Below are 16,444 nucleotides of genomic sequence, written 5' to 3'. Positions count from 1 at the left end.
AGATCTAACTCTGCAATTCAGTACTAGTTCAAGTAATACATTTAAAAAGGTTTTAATGTGTTTAGAAACAATTTTAGAGATTGACTTTAATGTTTTATGTTACATTTTGATGTTAAGTACACTATCAGAAAAAAAAATGGTAAAAAAAAGTCCCAAGCTGTTACTGGGGCAGTATCCTTTATAAAGGTCCTAATATGTAATATTTCGGTACAGATGTGTATACATTGAACTCTTTGGGTGCAAATGTGTACTTTTAATAGGATACATTAGTGTACATTAGTTTAGCAAACTCACATGCCTTACAAGGCCAGTAAATGACTAAATCCTAAAATGTTGTCACTTGTTTAGAAGTCAAATCTGTGACTACAAGGCAAAATCATTTTTGCACAAAAAATGTGAAAAAAGACAACATTCGGAAACCTATAAAACCACCTTTCCGTCCGCCTGTGGGTTGCTGCTAAATGAGAGGACACAGCACACTGAATGATATCTGTACTTCCTGAAGTGCGGTAGGAGTGTTTATGAATGGCTGTATGGGAATTACAGCAATAAAAAGCTTAGGAACAATGGGTGGGTTGCCTGACAGACAGGAAGCAGGGGGTCTTGGGATTGGATCAAGCCTTTGGGGATGCAGAGGCTGTTTACACGAGGAAGGGCAGACTGTGTTAGGTTACATCATGCCTGATTGCTCTGGGTTATGCCTCTTATATAATGCAAAGAGAATAAAGATAATGTGTACTGACAGCGTTCTCTACCAATGTGTGAATGCTCATGCCTAAATCTGCTTATGTGTCTGCAAGGGACTCGAGGGACACATTTAATGTGTGTTATAAAACTGAGAGTTTCGGTCTTAGAAGGTGAATTGACAGTAGCTGTGTTTTTATTCACAATAAAGCACAGTTATGACCTATAACACAAGCATAGCACATAGTGGTTATAAGTTTTTTGTCATGTCTGTATAGTAAGATTAGCATGATTATAATAAAAAAGCTATATTTTATAAAAATTTTAAATGTTTTATTATGTGGTATCTACAAGCTCAATGGCACTCAATTATGACACTAATAACTCAAGGGTTTGCGTCACTGTATTCATAATACATCGTAGTGCAACTGCTTTATTCACATCACACTTAAGCACCTAAATGGAAATACCATGATCATTCTTAAAAGGTAGTTTTACAGTAAAAATTTCTGGATACAAAAAGAAAAGCAGGAAAATGGTCAATCTTTTGTGTTAGCAAAACAGTCAACCTTTGTGTCCATCACTTTCCCTTAAAGTGAACGTGAGGACATTCAGTAAGATCATCTGAGGCAGCGCGAGACTATTGTAGAGGCTGTTTGGCGTCACTGAATATTTGTTTGATGTTAGTTCCACCTAGTGGTTGGATTACGGATCTGTAGTCAGCATTAAATAGGCTGGATTGTTGGACATAAAAAATAAATTCAGATAAATTACATTTCACTATGGCGAGATTTAACATTGGTTTAACTGATGAAGGGAAACATTTATGGATTTAATTTCATTTGACATTTTTGGTATTGTTTGTTTTTAACACCTTGCCGACTTCTATGGCTATTTTTATGGTGAAGACATTTTTGACACTATACCTAGATTTTATACGTCTGTGAAAATCCAACTAAAGTCATTTTTGTGATTTACTTTTTTCTATATAATATTGTCCTACATAATATAAAGACCATTCTGTGAAAATATAATCTTGATATCTTTAATATTGACTGATTGGTCGTATCAAAGATTAAAATAAATGTGAAATCAAATTTTAATGCCTCAATCTCTTTGTTAAATGCTGAGACTGCAGTCTGGATTGCACAGATAGGGTAACATTTATGCATTTGCAATAACAGTATCTGTGTTTCTTGGGAAACCGCACCAAAGCAGATCCAGCCCAGAGTCATCTGCTGTCTGGATACCTTTGTGTTGCTTAGGCGATGCTTTACCAATTAAGCAACATGAACACAGATATTGTTTTATTGATACTATCATTATGCAGACACGACAATATAATGGGAAAATGTATACAGTACTGTGCAAAAGTCAACATGCCAGAATTAGATTAGTTGTTTTTGCAATGTTATAGTGATCATAAATAATTATTCCTCAGTCTCTGTTATATAATACATCCAGAACATACAGGAAATGTGTGTATAGTATTAAAAACTGTATAAAAATGTAAACTGATGTGTCAAGTTTTTAGGGTATTGAGCAATAGTAGAAAACTGCAGGATCTCTTAAACCTAAATAAAATTAAATCCTAATTTCTAATTTTAAAGTAATTAGTCTTTTTACTTCATTCTACTAAAAAATGCTCATGATGTGTTTAGTGCCGAGAGAGGTCACATTAAACACTGACGATGCCTAAAGAAGACATTTAGTCCTGAAAATTAAAAAAAAAAAAAGTGCACATATTTCCTGTATTTTCTGTTTGTATCGTAATAAAATACATTGAAAATAAATAGGGATGAACATTAAAACTTCTAAACAGATGTAGGTAACCAAACGCTTCAAAACAAGCAGTGCAAATACACTTTTCAAGAGGTAGAAGCTAACGCTCATGAATGTACAAAATCTACATCAATCAGTGTTTCACTTACAAAAATATTTAAAACTTCATAGAATTAAAGATATAATCTATATTTATTATATAACAGGTGCCCTTGTGCATACACTCCATTAAAGGGGCCATAGCATGAAAATCTGACTTTTTCTATGTTTAATTGCTATGATTGGGTCTCCAGTGCTTCTATCAACCTAGAAAATGTGAAAAAGATCAACCCAGTAATTTAGTTTTGGTAAACCATTCTCTATGAGCACATAAAAAAATAGGTTGTTGAAATTTGGCTCTCCTTATGATGTCATTAATAATACCGCCCCTTAATCTGCACTGCCAATTACAGCACTGCCATTTAGTGAAGAGAAAAAGAGAGAGAGAGAAAATAATTCACAGCACAATTGAGTTTCAATTGCAACAAACCACCATCATTGTGACCAGTGTTTGCACTTCATCAGCTCATTTGCATTTTAAAGGACACACCCAAAACGACACATTTTTGCACACACCTACAAAGTGGCAATTTTAACATGTTATAATAAATGATCTATATGATATTTTGAGCTAAAACTTCACATATGTGCTCTGAGGACACCAAAGATTTATTATACATCTTAAAAAAGTCTTTTGTCATAGCCCCTTTAAGTAGTTCTTTATAATCACTCTTATTTAAAATGACCATAAGAAGCCATTTTGATATTTATTCAATGTGCCAAGCCTGTTTTTTTATTGGCATGCCACCGTGCACCTGCTCCCTCTCTCCCTCCTCGCTTCGGGGTCTTATTGGCAAGGTCACAACCCTCTGAGACCCAGGTAACCTTTGTGCCGTGTCAGCAGAATGACACGTCACAGAATTCCAGGCTCTGCGTCCCGGAACACCCATGTTTCCAGAGTTTGCACTGTTCTTTCTTCCATACAATGCAGAAAGCATTTGATTACTAAAGTGACATCCTGGCACCAAAACTGAGGACTCTGAGTGGGTACAACGTCTGTGTGGAAAGATTTTAGGGACGCCTTGCAGAGAAGGTAAACTGGGACTACTATCCAAAAGAGAGGTGGATGAGGTTTGAGCAGGTAGTGGTAACTTTAAAGCACATCCATGGTGACCTGGAATGGAGGTCACCGGCTGAGGAAATCTTATTTTCTGGGAGATTCTCTTCTGGACGTCGTGAAATTTAAGTTCAAAGTTATATACTTCCTCAGTTAGCTGGTTGACGCGGTCAAAGCTAGTCAGAAGGCTATTAACACAAGGCAGGAGGCGGTCCACGTAAAGGTGAAAGTCAAAACTGTCTGAATTTACAGTGGAATCAGAGGCCAAGGAGGCAGATGAGGACTGGCGGGGTCCAGTGGGACTGGGCACCGTGGATATGTTGGAGGCTTGAGAGCCCTGAGTGTTTCTGGAGGTTGGTGTAACCTTTCCCTAAAACTTAACTCTGTGCCTGAACTAAAGAGAAAATTAAAATACAATGTCAGAAAAAATGCTTAAAAAAAGGTTTTGTGTAGTTTTATCATGATTCATACTGTAGAGTATTCCATCAAACCTGCTTAAGCATTGTTTTGGATCTGTACAATATATTTTAGGTTGGGAATCACTGTTCTGAATACATGTAAATGTCAATGGGCCTATACAGCCTTGCTTATGGCCTTTTAAGTTGATGGATGATTTAAACTTCGAGTTGTAAAGAATAATCTGTAATAGTCAGACATGGTATTTGTACCTCTTTGGTCTTGCTGAGGCCCATCCATAGCTTTAGACGTTTGATGAGAAACTGTACCATCTCGTAGTCCTGCGGCTCTATGGATGGTCTGTAAATGTCTGCCTGTACTATTCGGTACGTTCGAATCAATATAGCAGCACACAGGCGCCCGACTACCCAGAATGCAATGCCAACGGCACACAGGCAGTATAGCGGGCCCACAACTGGATGATGCTCATAAAGTCGATGCAGGCCATTACGGCCCCTTAACAAACATAACAGTGAGTGACTCGCCTCACCCAGTGTCCTAAAGCCTTTCACTGAACTGGAAAAAAGCTGAAAGAGAGAGAGAGAGAGAGATACATAGGCTGTAGTTTTGAAATATATACATTATGAATATACTGAAAAGTATGGAAACATATTTGCACCATAATGCCTGTGTGTGCAAAGAGAAGAAACAGGAGCAGCAGCAGGAATACCACAGTGCAGATCTGAGGGAAAACTTGTCGAATAACCTGTCCCAACACCAGCCATCTCCTTACAAACCGCAGGATCCCCACCATCTATAAAATAACATCTCTTAATACCGGCACTACACATCAATGACACCAAAAACTGAACGACATTAAAACTTTAAACCATGAGAGTAAAAATGACTTAAAGAGACATTTCACTCAAAAATTCTGTCATAACTTATTCACCCTCATGTTGTTCTAAACTTGGTATACATTTCTTTGTTCTGCTGTACACAAAGGAAGATAATTTGAGCAATGTTTGTAATCAAACCGTTTTTGAGCACCATTGACTTCCATAGTATTTTATTTTCTCTATGGATGTCAATGGTGCTTCAATAGAAGTCAATACAGAATTTGAATTTATATTTAAGTAAATAGGCAATGAACTTAATACAACACATTTTATCCATTACTTGCTAGACAATTTTGTCCAATTTTCATTTTCTGCAAATAAATATACATAAAAAACAATACTTTAGTGTAGAAATTTGTGAAAATGTTGCAGTATCTGTAGTTTAATGAAACTGAAATGATAATTTTATAGTACCTAAACATACAGCGTGGAAAAAAATTGAAATGGTCCCTTTCAGTTTTTCTAGATGTACTATTTATAGCTATGTTTAAGTAAAATTATAATTTTTTTCATTTTTGCCAAATTCTTAAATTTCTGTTTGCATTTATGTATTTTCCAGACTATAAGTCACACTTTTTTCATAGTTTGGTAGTTAAGTTCAGGTGCAACTAATTCGTCAAAATTATTTCATATGAACCAAGAGAAACCATTACTGTCTATAGCCGCGAGAGTCCGCTCTATGCTGCTTTTGTATTTATGTAATTCAATGGATTCAGTGATGCGGAATGACTTTGGGAGCTTTTTGAACTTGATTTGGCTTGTCGTTTTAATTTAGCCTATTCAGCCTGTTCTGTATGCTATTGTGTATCATGTTAATAACTGTTAACGTTACTTTAACATGTACGGACACCTATTCAGTCTGCTGTTTTGTGTGCTATTGTTTAGTTGAATAACTTGCCTTTCCAGATTAAATGTCTGTCCTTTGGCTTGGATTTTGTCAAATCATTTTCTAAATAAATGCAACGTATAGTCCAGTGCGACTTGTATATATTTTTTCCTCTTTAAAACGCATTTTTGACTGATGCGACTTATACTCCGGAAATGGGGAAAACATGGTCAAAATAAAAAATTTAATTATGTAGTGTTTTCCGATCTTCAATACGGCAAAGAAAACAAGTTCAAATTCATTTCTCAACAACAAAATACTAATGTTTGGAAAAACCCAGATTTTTAGTGACATCTTTTTATGCTTTCAGTCTTTTACATTTGCTATTTGGTGTCTTTATGTCACTCCCATGGTTTGCTTTTATTGAAATTCAACAGACTCTGGACTGAAATGGTCACAATACATCTAGAAATGATAGTTAAAGTCAAAACTGTTTATCGAGTGTTTTGAGTGGTCTATTCATTTTTTACCAGAGCTTTATTTTCCATTATATTTCATATTACTAGTATAATCTCTCTCAGTCCTTTCATTTTATCTCCGCTAACAACTTTTCAATTTTATCTCAAACTTTTATACTATTCTGATATTCAAATATACTTCCAGAATCATCACAGTACCTTTAGAACCAAAAGGGTTAATAAAACTGCTGAGGTCTGACTGGATATTTTGGCCAGTGAAGCAACACTCTGGAAGTCTGTAAAGGAGTCGGGCTGTGACCGGTGTCTGGAGAGACAGACTTCAGCCGCAGAAAGGAAATACAGACGAAGAACAGCTGCAGCAAGTGTCAGAAGAGCTAACAAAAGCTGAAGCCAGCACCAGGTTTGCCACAGGTAATAATTTGGCTTCTTTATCATGGCCCATATTTCAGCACCCAGAAAGCACAGGGCAAACACCAGAAGCAAAACCTAGTGAAAAGAAAGAGCTTTAAACACAGCTGAATGTATAAAATAACCACACCACACATCTAAAGGCCAATTCACACTGGTCCAACTCCAACAAACCCCAACATTCTAAAGTCTCATTTACTCCCAACAACTGCCAACGGGGGTTTCACACTGATCCTACAGAAGTGTCTGTTGGCGTTTATTGGATCAGTGTGAATTGGCCTTAAGACCGCATTTACATTTCATTTGTCTTGGGCAATCTGATCTCAAAGATGTAAATTAGTCAAAATTTTTTGTTAGATGACTCAAACTACATTTCAGGTAGTCAGAAATGCACATCACGTTTGGCCATATCACAATTTAGCGTAAATGCTAAAACATGTAATCTTGCAAATCACTCCGCCCAAGTAGCAGTGCTTCGTCTTCTGAGAATATAGTTCCCAGTCAGTGGCGGCTCGTGACTTCTCTTCCGAGGATGCGCTAATTCAAAATAAGTGTTCGGATTGTCACGTGTGTGGTTCCCTTTTCCAAAATATGTGTCCTGCGTGTGGAGAGATCCTGTGTGCATCACGTGTTTTGTCAAAATAAGTGCCTGCTGCAGACGCGTCAAAACCGTTTATGGTAAAAGAGACGCTCACGTTCCCTAAATACACGCAAGACACTCGCTTAAAGGCGGAGTCCACGATGTTTGAAAAACGCGTTGGAAAAGGAGACGGGCCGACTACCAAAACACACTTATAGCCAATCAAATCACATCAAATGCTGGGTTGCGTATGTGTGGGGCGGGTCTATCAACAGAAGGTCCAGATTCTATTGGGGTAGGGGCGTGTTTGTTTAGGTGATTTCAAATATCAACATTGGCTTTCAAACATCATGGACTCCGCCTTTAACAGTAAACTCTGATTACACATGAGATTATTCAAAAAAAGAAGTCACCAGCCGCCACTGTTCCCAGTATGTATACTGTTAAAAGATGGCTGTGTCTCATATTACCTTGTTATTTGTACACAACATAGAAAAATGTTCGCGTTATTTTGTTACTTATTGGGAGCAGTATGCTAGCTTGAGCCATTTACTTCCAGTCTTTGTGCTATGCTAAGCTAAGCTAGCGGTGAGTGGGTCAGACAGAGTTATAGGATGCACGGAGATGAAAAAAGTATGTATGGACTTATCTAACTCAGTAAATAATACAGTAAATAAGCTAAAATCCCAAAATGTCAGCGTGTTCCTTTAACATTGTATACATTCATTTAACACTGTAACGTTAGCTCAGTGTAGTAGTTGATACCCTTTAGCTATGATTTGAACTAAGGTAATCTACTTGTTATTTATTTTGCTTGTTATCTGAAATAAACTACTCTAGAGACTCTGTTGGTATAAATTTTTTGTTTGCGAAAGTCTATCTTAAAGGAACAGTATGTAAGAAATGTATATCAATTAATCATAAAATGGCCATTATATGTCACTAGACATTAAGAAATCATTTTCATTTCAAATACTTATATCACTGACAGTGGTCCGGCCAGGATATTGTCATTTAAAAAGTGGAGTTGCAGCCCTCAACTGATGTTTATGTTGTCATGTTGTGTATTGGCCACCAGTTGTGTGACTGCAGTACCAGTTTTAGCCACAAGTTTTGTGATTGCAGTACCAGTTTTGGCCACAATTCTACATACTGTTCCTTTAAGATTGGGCCACAAAAGGCGTTTGTTTATATTGTTGCTGCCGAAACCGCCTATAACGTTGCATTATATTGTAGCATGTGGCTTTGAATTATTGAATTTAGCTTAATTTGCAGGATTAGAGGCTCTGGCAGATGAAATAACATGAAAGCTACAACTATTTTTTTTGTTTGTTACTTTAGCACACAAAATCAAAGTAACTAAAAAGATACGGCTGGTAATATTTGACCACTATTTATAACATTTCACTGTGCATGTGTGACTATTGTTGGTATATGTAGTCTTAGTGCCAGTACCGTCAATGTGATGTGTAAATCTGGAACAGAAGACTGAGAGACGTGAAAAGGCTGGATGGAAATTAAAGCAAAGATTCGGCCTGTCTGCGTCTGATCCAGAAGAACTGAGACCGGTGCCAGTATACTCGTCTCTTTATGATACTGAGTAAACTCAATCAGCACTGTCTGGGTCCTGTTACAGATAAACAAACCATTATTATTCCAAGATCAATTTTAAAAGCAATATTGTATCAGCCATAGTCATTTTTGTGGTAGTGAGCAAGAGTACAGATTCAATACCTGTCACAGAGTAACAGCTTGTTCCTGTGGTATGTTCTTTAATAGTGACATATTGCGTGTAATGGTATGACATCATACTCACCCTGTTGTCATCCAGTTTGCTGTCTGTAGTTCCGACAGGATCCGACGTGCGGATTCACTGCTGTTTCCAAGCAATACTTCCTCTCTCTGATCAAATGTACATGACACGTCCTTGATTGGCCTTGACAGATAAGATTTACTATACGGTCAGTATAGTGTAAGGAAATTTTATGGTTCACTTCTACAGAGTTTTTAAGATGGTAACACTTGAATTTCGAATAGGTTATTGATTTTTTTAATGAAATAAGATAAACTAGACAACAATGGACAAGAGACAGCTACAACGATTAAAAACAAAACTAAGTATAAAACGAATGAACCCACAATATTTCATGTTTTCAAGCACGTCCATATAACAGATCAATACATCTTCTTTTTATTTACACATCGACAGGCTCTCTGTTTCTCTCCTGTTATCTCTCACCGAGTTAACAGAGCTGGAGTCTTCCCGCTGCCTTCTGAAGATCTCTGGTGTCCAGGGTTGGCATGTGATGAAACGTAAGGAGCCAGCATCAAAGGATTTCGACCAGACTGGAACAGATCTCTGATGTTTTGACTGCAAACTTTGAGAAAAAGATTCAGGTTTTCCAAAGACTGATGTTTTTCTTTACAAATAAAATCAAAGACGTAAAGACAATTCGAAATGACTTAAAATTGACCTAAATTAGTTGACAAATATTACTTGGCCTAAAGTATTCTACCCCTTTAAATGAACCAAAACCATTAACAAAACATCTGGCTATATTGTGTTTATTGATGAATAAGTCCTTACAGTTGCGAGAATGAATTTTCTGAAGACGTGGCAAGCCGATCAAAGAAAGAGTAGGGTTTTCATACAAATGCGATATTAATTTCTTGTCTATCCACTGCTGTGCATTTATCCATCTATTAAAGAAAAAATGTCATTAAGAATATCTTCTGATATTTCAAGGTACAAAACTGTACCTTTTCTGTCGCTGGGGTGGTACCCTACACTGTAAAAAAATCCGTAGAAATTACAATGTTATTGCAGCTGGGTTGCCGGTAACTTACCGTAGATTAAAATTTATGTTATTTACTGGCAGGAGTTTGTTCAAAGTTGAACACATTTTAAATATTAACAAGTCTTTATCTTTACAGAATAAAACTATAAAATAACAGCCTCATGCAAAGCATTCTGGGCACCAGAAATCATCATCAAACTTTTTCTGTTTTTTGCTTCAGATTTTGTTTCCAAGAATGTTTTGCTTGTTGCTGTCTTTTTGTTTTATTCTGTAAAGACAAAGACTTGTAAATGTTTAATGTTCATTTAACTTTGAACAAAATGTTGACAGTAATAACATAAATTTAAATCTACGGTAAGTTACCGGTAACCCAGCTGCAAATTTCTACGGAATTTTTTTACAGTGTAAGGTTCCGTTTGGTACCTTTACAGGTATACTAAACTAAAATAATGTTGTACCTTTTGGGGTACACCTTATGGATCTATTGTGTACCTTTAAATGTACAGTTAACTGTTTTGTACCCATACAATTTAACTGATACAAAATGGGACAATGTCCTTAGGGTATAATATTGTTCCTTTACATTTCAATGTGTGATATAGGGAAGAGCGGGGTAAGTTGTAACATTTACTGAGCACCATACATCACAATGGTACAATGGTTTCCTCAATTTTCTAAAAAATGACAGAGAGTTGAATGACGTTAACTTTTTGAGAGGAGAAGGTAAAAACCAATACAATACGAATAATGCACGGATTCGTTAATTTGGTCTTTAGCTGAATGCAATTTTAGTTATTTAATAATAACATATTAACCAAATAAGTCTTTAAATAATTTTATGAAATTGCATAACTATTAAAAATTGCATGCTACTTTTAAATGTACGAATGAAAGTAGCATCTGATTAAAATATTTTGAAAATATACAGTAACAAGCACGTTTCCAGTTAGGAAAGTACATACAACAAGCTTAAAACATTAAAAACATTAATAATTCCTGAAAATAACAGGAATAGAAAGCAGAAAGCATGAATAAAAGCAACAAAGCGATTTCTAAAATCAGGGAGGGGCTACAAATCCATGAGTACAGTCTGCAAAACCGGTCTATTAATCCGTGCGCACAATTTGTAAAACTGAGGGAACAGTTTAATAATATGTGAGTACGGTTTATAAACCGAGGGAACGAATTACCATACCGTGATCATGGATTTGGAAATGGAAAATATATTTCAATATTTTTTTCTTCACCAATTGTGCTAACTTCAGATTAGAACGATCTTGACCACACGTGAACACGAAGTTGACTATAAAAGAAGTCGTCACACAAAGTGGCTATTTACGTGAACACGAAGTTGACTATAAAAGAAGTCGTCACACAAAGTGGCTATTTGATTTTTGAGATTATTGAGCCCGTTATGAACAGTGTGACAACTTACCCTGCTCTCCCCTACCCATAAAGATTAGCCTACAAATATAAACCTTTGAGGGTACAACCCCAGTGACAGAAAAGGTACAGTTTTATACCTTTTTTGTACCTTTTGTTTATTGTATCTAACCCATGAAACTTTCTATTACATAATGAGTCATCTGCAATATCAACATTACGCAGATGTAATAGACAAAGCTTTGTAATATTAATCAGATATTAGCATTATGTGGACTAATGGTGAAAGTGAATGTTACATTTAAACAGCTGGACTGATTTACCCTGATAATGCCGTGAGACCTGGTTGCTCTGGTGAAGCAGACATCAGCGTGTGTTTAATAGATGAGTGAAGCAGTCTGCTGCTCGTCTCCTGCACATTTTCCTGGTAGTTCACCATCAGAACCACTAACAGGAACAGCATGTAGACTAAGCAATTCTGATCATCGAGATAAAACATAAGAGCAGGCCATTAAAATAAGAAGTGGACAGGTGGGATGTGAAATCCTGCTGTTAGAAGTACCTGAGAATTAAATGAAAGCTGAATGGATTCTGATCTAATGTCTGAAATGCTACTTGCTAGATATTTGCTACCAGCAATTGATTTTCAGGGGCCTTTTGCATGTTTCTTCTGACCATAACAAAATGCCGAATTTATGTCAAGCTAACTTTTAATTGAAGGAACTGTAGTAGTAATTGAAATAAACTCAAATCTCAAGGGCACCTTAAGTTGGCCGTAAGACTTAAACCAGCAACCTTCGGGTTATAATCCGGACTCTCTAACCAATAGGCTAAGACTACCTTGATGTGGTATGGATTTCTACAATATGAATTGTACAAAACCATACAATATGTCAGCACGCAAAATAGGGTCTGTACGCTTTCTCATGAGATCAGGTTGGGCATTCTGCCCCCAAATTTTGCACACTTCTCTATCATTGTTCTGAGCCCTAGATAATTTCTGACCCCGATCTGTGCTCACCCTCATTAAGCCTCTAAGTGTCCTCAGTTTCCGTGCTTCCTCTTTAGCCTGCAGCAGGCCGTATCCACAGGGTGGGTGCACTTTATCGCCCATATCTTCTTCATTCCTTCTTACTTCAGTCTCTTGAGACAAACGTTCCTCCACCTCTGGGTCCACTGCTCTCACCACGGCAGCCATATACAGTGCCTGAACACAAATCTGCAAACAAAATATGATCTGTTTCATCTGATTTTCCACAGAACAGGGCTATAATGGACTGATAACTCACTGCGAATGGTTCCAGCAGCAGGGAGGAAGTGAGGAAGGCAGACAGGGCCGATACCAGCCACATGAGAACCACAGAGCTGGAAAATCTGCTGCCATAAAGTCCCACCAGAGCCAAGCACGTTCCCACCAAGACAGCCACCAGCAGGTAAACCACACGCAGAACCCAGGATGGAAGAGTAAAGCCAGGCACACCACGAACAACACCTGAACAGCCCATACAGAGGTTGGTCTAAAAGTAAAAGATTTTGATTCACTGCAATTATTTTGTGTAGGTGTGCGCTCACCGATGCGTGTGTTGGACGTGGTGCTTGTGGAGTCCGGCGGGAGGCTTGGAAGGAATGTACTGGCCGCACTGAGCATCGAAAGAGTGGAGCAGGATTTTTGAAAACCAGGCTCATATGAAGGACTATCCAGACTCAGATCAGACCAATCACTACACAAGCTGTCCTGGCTGTATGGGAAAAAAGAAATGTGTGACTATGTATACCGGTAAACTGTACAGTATGTGAGATAGCAGGAGAAGACTCACTCATCAGACAGGGTGGTCTCATTGGGTGTAAAATGGCCGCTGTCAGATGCAGCTTGCTCCGAGGAGAGAGTGTTTGTGGCATCCATGTCTGCTGATACAGACCTAAAATCTTCCTCTAAATAAAAAAACACACTTTATTAGACCATTAGCCACTGGCAACCAAACATTGATCAAAGTTGTTTCTTCCAACCTGGAGACTTGGTTGGTTCCAATGTGTTGTGGTCGGAGGTCGGGGTAGACAAACGTAGTTGTAGAAGGGCTTTTTTCCTCTTTAGGAAGTGAGTACCTCCTACCAGCTCAGGCAGGCCAAAGATACTATCACATGATGGCCAGAGATCTGATCTGTGAAGTATCATTGTATCAATATGTAAATGATTAAAAGGCGGTATAAATATGTTTTAAAACAAGTGTTTAAACAGCTTGGTACCGATCATTTTCAGGATCTGAAGCGTTCCAAAACTCTGAATCAAGATTCTTGCTCTGCAAAGAGCTCTTAGAGGAAAACACAAACAAAATGGTTCTTAATGCACTTTTATCTGTCATAGCACTACCAGCTAAAGACAATTAACTGGATTACATATTTTGATCCACGAAAGAATATCATATCAAAATAGGGAGAACTAATAAAAGTTCTTTTTAGGGAAACTATCTCTTTAAAAATGGGAGGGGATTAACTTTTCTCACTGTGAAAGGAGACGGTCCATCATACATGGAGGAGTCAGGGCAATTAGGCAGAGACAGAAAGGAGGAACAGGAGAGATCTGGGCGATTGAAGAACACATCCATCTCCACGGTGTGAGACACAGGAGATGGAGGCAGAGATAACTCCAATGTCATCTGAAATAAAATCCATTAATTAGTTATTAATATCTCATGTAGCAACCTTGAGCATCAATGACTGCTAGAGCTATTTGGGATTGTTCTACAGCTTTGTCTTAAGCAATCAATTCAGTTATTTTATCTTGTAATATACAGTTCAACCTTATCAGACCTGATTTTTTTCACAGTGTGTCTTATTTTGATTGGTTGATCAGGGACAAGCATGCATTTTTATTTGTTTGAACCACAAAACGTGATGTCCATTTTAGTAGACCCAGGGTCTGAAGGGGATATGTAAATATTTGCACTTTAATTATTTTCACTCTAAAATGCTGGGTTATTTCAGGCCATGGTTGGGACAAATATGGACAAACCCAACTGTTGGGTTTAAATTAACATATGCTGGGTTGTTTTAACCCATGGTTGGATCAAATATGGAGATTTTCTAGGATCATTTAAGTCAACTGTTGGGTTTGTTCCTATTTTACTCAACCATCATGGGTTGGAACAACCAAACATTTTGGGGCAGTTTCCCAGACAGTTTTAGATTAATCCAGGACTAGGCCTTAGTTATATTAGAACATTTAAGTAGTTTTTAAAAACATACTTTACAAAAAACATCTTGAGACGAAACAATCGCACTGATATATGTTAAGATGTGTCAGTGCAAGGTGTTTTAAATTAACTCATTCCCCAGCAGCCATTTTTTGAAAAGTTGTCCGCCAGTTTCACAAAATGCCTTCCAGGAAAATTTTCTTCTAAAAATATATAAACAAACAAAGCACCCTCTGCTTTCAAACAAACAATAAACAAACAAACAAACATACAAAACGGGGGGGGGGGGGGATGTTTCATCCTATCTATATTTTTTTCTTTGCTTATAAACTCTTAAATATTGTTTTTTTTTAATAATTTTTTTTAGCAAAAAGCTGAAATAATTGCATTTTTGTGAAGGAATTTTGATAGAGATCAGATTCAGAATGATTTATCAAAACATACATAGAGCCCTATTTTAACGATCTGAAACGCAAGTGCGAAGCGCAAAGCGCAAGTGACTTTGTGGGCGGATCTTGGGCGCTGTTGCTATTTTCCCGGCGGGAGAAAAAACTCTTGCGCCAGGCGCAAATCAATAAGGGGTTGGTCTGAAATAGGTTCATTATTCATAGGTGTGGTTTGGGCGTAACGTCAAGTAAACTAATCAGAACGCTATCCAACATTCCCTTTAAACGCAAGTGCGCAAGTTCCATGGCGGGTTGCTATTATTATGACGGATTTACCAGGCGCACACCAGGAGCGGTTCAGAGCTGAGGAGACCAACGTTCTTGTAAGAGCAGTCAAAGACAGAGAAGTTGTTTTGTATGGGGATAGGAAAAACCCGCCCAAATCAGTGTCGGTTAAACAGGCATGAGAGGAAATAGCCACAATTGTCTCATCAGCTGGCATCCCCATCGAGGCTCCAAGCGCTACAATGATGTCAGGAGACGGGGGAATCCCAAGCTTGCCAGCATAAATCGGGCACGGCGTGTAACGGGAGGTGGATCTGCCTCTACACATGACCTGACGCCAGCAGAGGACATCGCTGCGTCCACTCTCACCGCTGAAAGGGTTTGGGGGCTTTAAAATCGGACCCAAGAAACGCAAGGTAGGTCCAACTCCAAAGTACCCTTACAAATCAAGTTCACATACATTAAGGTTTCTTATGAAAACATTATTATTTACATAAAATAAACGTAATACCGCCACACAACAAACTTATGGAAATATTTTAATCGTTATTTGTATGATAATTTTTTAACGCAGCCACACAATAAATAAAAACTATCACCACAATGCTCACCACTATGATTTCCCTTATCTCATGTGTTAATATTTTTTATTGTAACAATTTATGATTTGCAAAAATTACTGTTGCATCTGTGTAGATTAGATAAGCAAAGTGTGTGCACGTTGTGCACGCTATACATTATGGTCAAGCATGCGTCCTTAAAATAGCATAATGAACCACGCGCAATGCGCCACTGAGTTTAGACTAGTTTTTTTGGGTCAGTGGCGCAATTGTTTTTTGAAACTGCAAAATAGCATCAGGGATGGTTTGCGCCAGAACCACCTCCTTTTTTGCGCTAAACCGCCCAGGCAGCGCAAGTTCATTCCCTAGTTTGCCGACGTGCGTCTGTGGAGGGAAAAACCCCGCTGTGCGCCGGAGCAAAATACGAATGATACATGCATCACTGACAAACTCAATTGCGCTGGGTGCAAGATAGGGCCCAGAGAGTTTAAAATGAGTAAATAACGTTTTGGCTTCAGTTTTTCATAAATTGGGTAAGTGCGCCTATCTTATCTACTGGATAAACGCGTTATTGCAGATTAACATAAAAAATCTTCAGAAACACATTTTTTATGCAAATGTTTTCTCTTAA

The 16,444-nt window shown here is 37.7% G+C and overlaps 1 protein-coding gene across 1 annotated transcript in view; it reads right to left on the bottom strand.

Annotated features, from left to right (window-relative positions):
- Positions 1-3,968: 3,968 nt before the first annotated feature.
- Positions 3,969-16,444, bottom strand: part of pkd1b (polycystic kidney disease 1b) — a 30,111-nt gene continuing 17,635 nt past the window's right edge. Inside the window, exons 23-38 of the mRNA XM_055176173.2 lie at positions 13,893-14,045; positions 13,636-13,700; positions 13,399-13,550; positions 13,209-13,323; positions 12,964-13,130; positions 12,681-12,883; positions 12,413-12,610; positions 11,715-11,869; positions 9,798-9,910; positions 9,450-9,588; positions 9,027-9,146; positions 8,666-8,837; positions 6,421-6,708; positions 4,698-4,832; positions 4,291-4,605; positions 3,969-4,016 (exon numbers count right to left, since the gene is read on the bottom strand). Coding sequence (XP_055032148.2) covers positions 3,993-4,016; positions 4,291-4,605; positions 4,698-4,832; positions 6,421-6,708; positions 8,666-8,837; positions 9,027-9,146; positions 9,450-9,588; positions 9,798-9,910; positions 11,715-11,869; positions 12,413-12,610; positions 12,681-12,883; positions 12,964-13,130; positions 13,209-13,323; positions 13,399-13,550; positions 13,636-13,700; positions 13,893-14,045 — 2,514 coding nt within the window. The 3' untranslated portion in view covers positions 3,969-3,992. The remainder of the gene's footprint in view (positions 4,017-4,290; positions 4,606-4,697; positions 4,833-6,420; positions 6,709-8,665; positions 8,838-9,026; positions 9,147-9,449; positions 9,589-9,797; positions 9,911-11,714; positions 11,870-12,412; positions 12,611-12,680; positions 12,884-12,963; positions 13,131-13,208; positions 13,324-13,398; positions 13,551-13,635; positions 13,701-13,892; positions 14,046-16,444) is intronic.

Source organism: Misgurnus anguillicaudatus, chromosome 4 (genome assembly GCF_027580225.2).
Source record: "Misgurnus anguillicaudatus chromosome 4, ASM2758022v2, whole genome shotgun sequence".
Taxonomy (NCBI): domain Eukaryota; kingdom Metazoa; phylum Chordata; class Actinopteri; order Cypriniformes; family Cobitidae; genus Misgurnus; species Misgurnus anguillicaudatus.
This window is presented reverse-complemented; position numbering and strand designations above follow the sequence as displayed.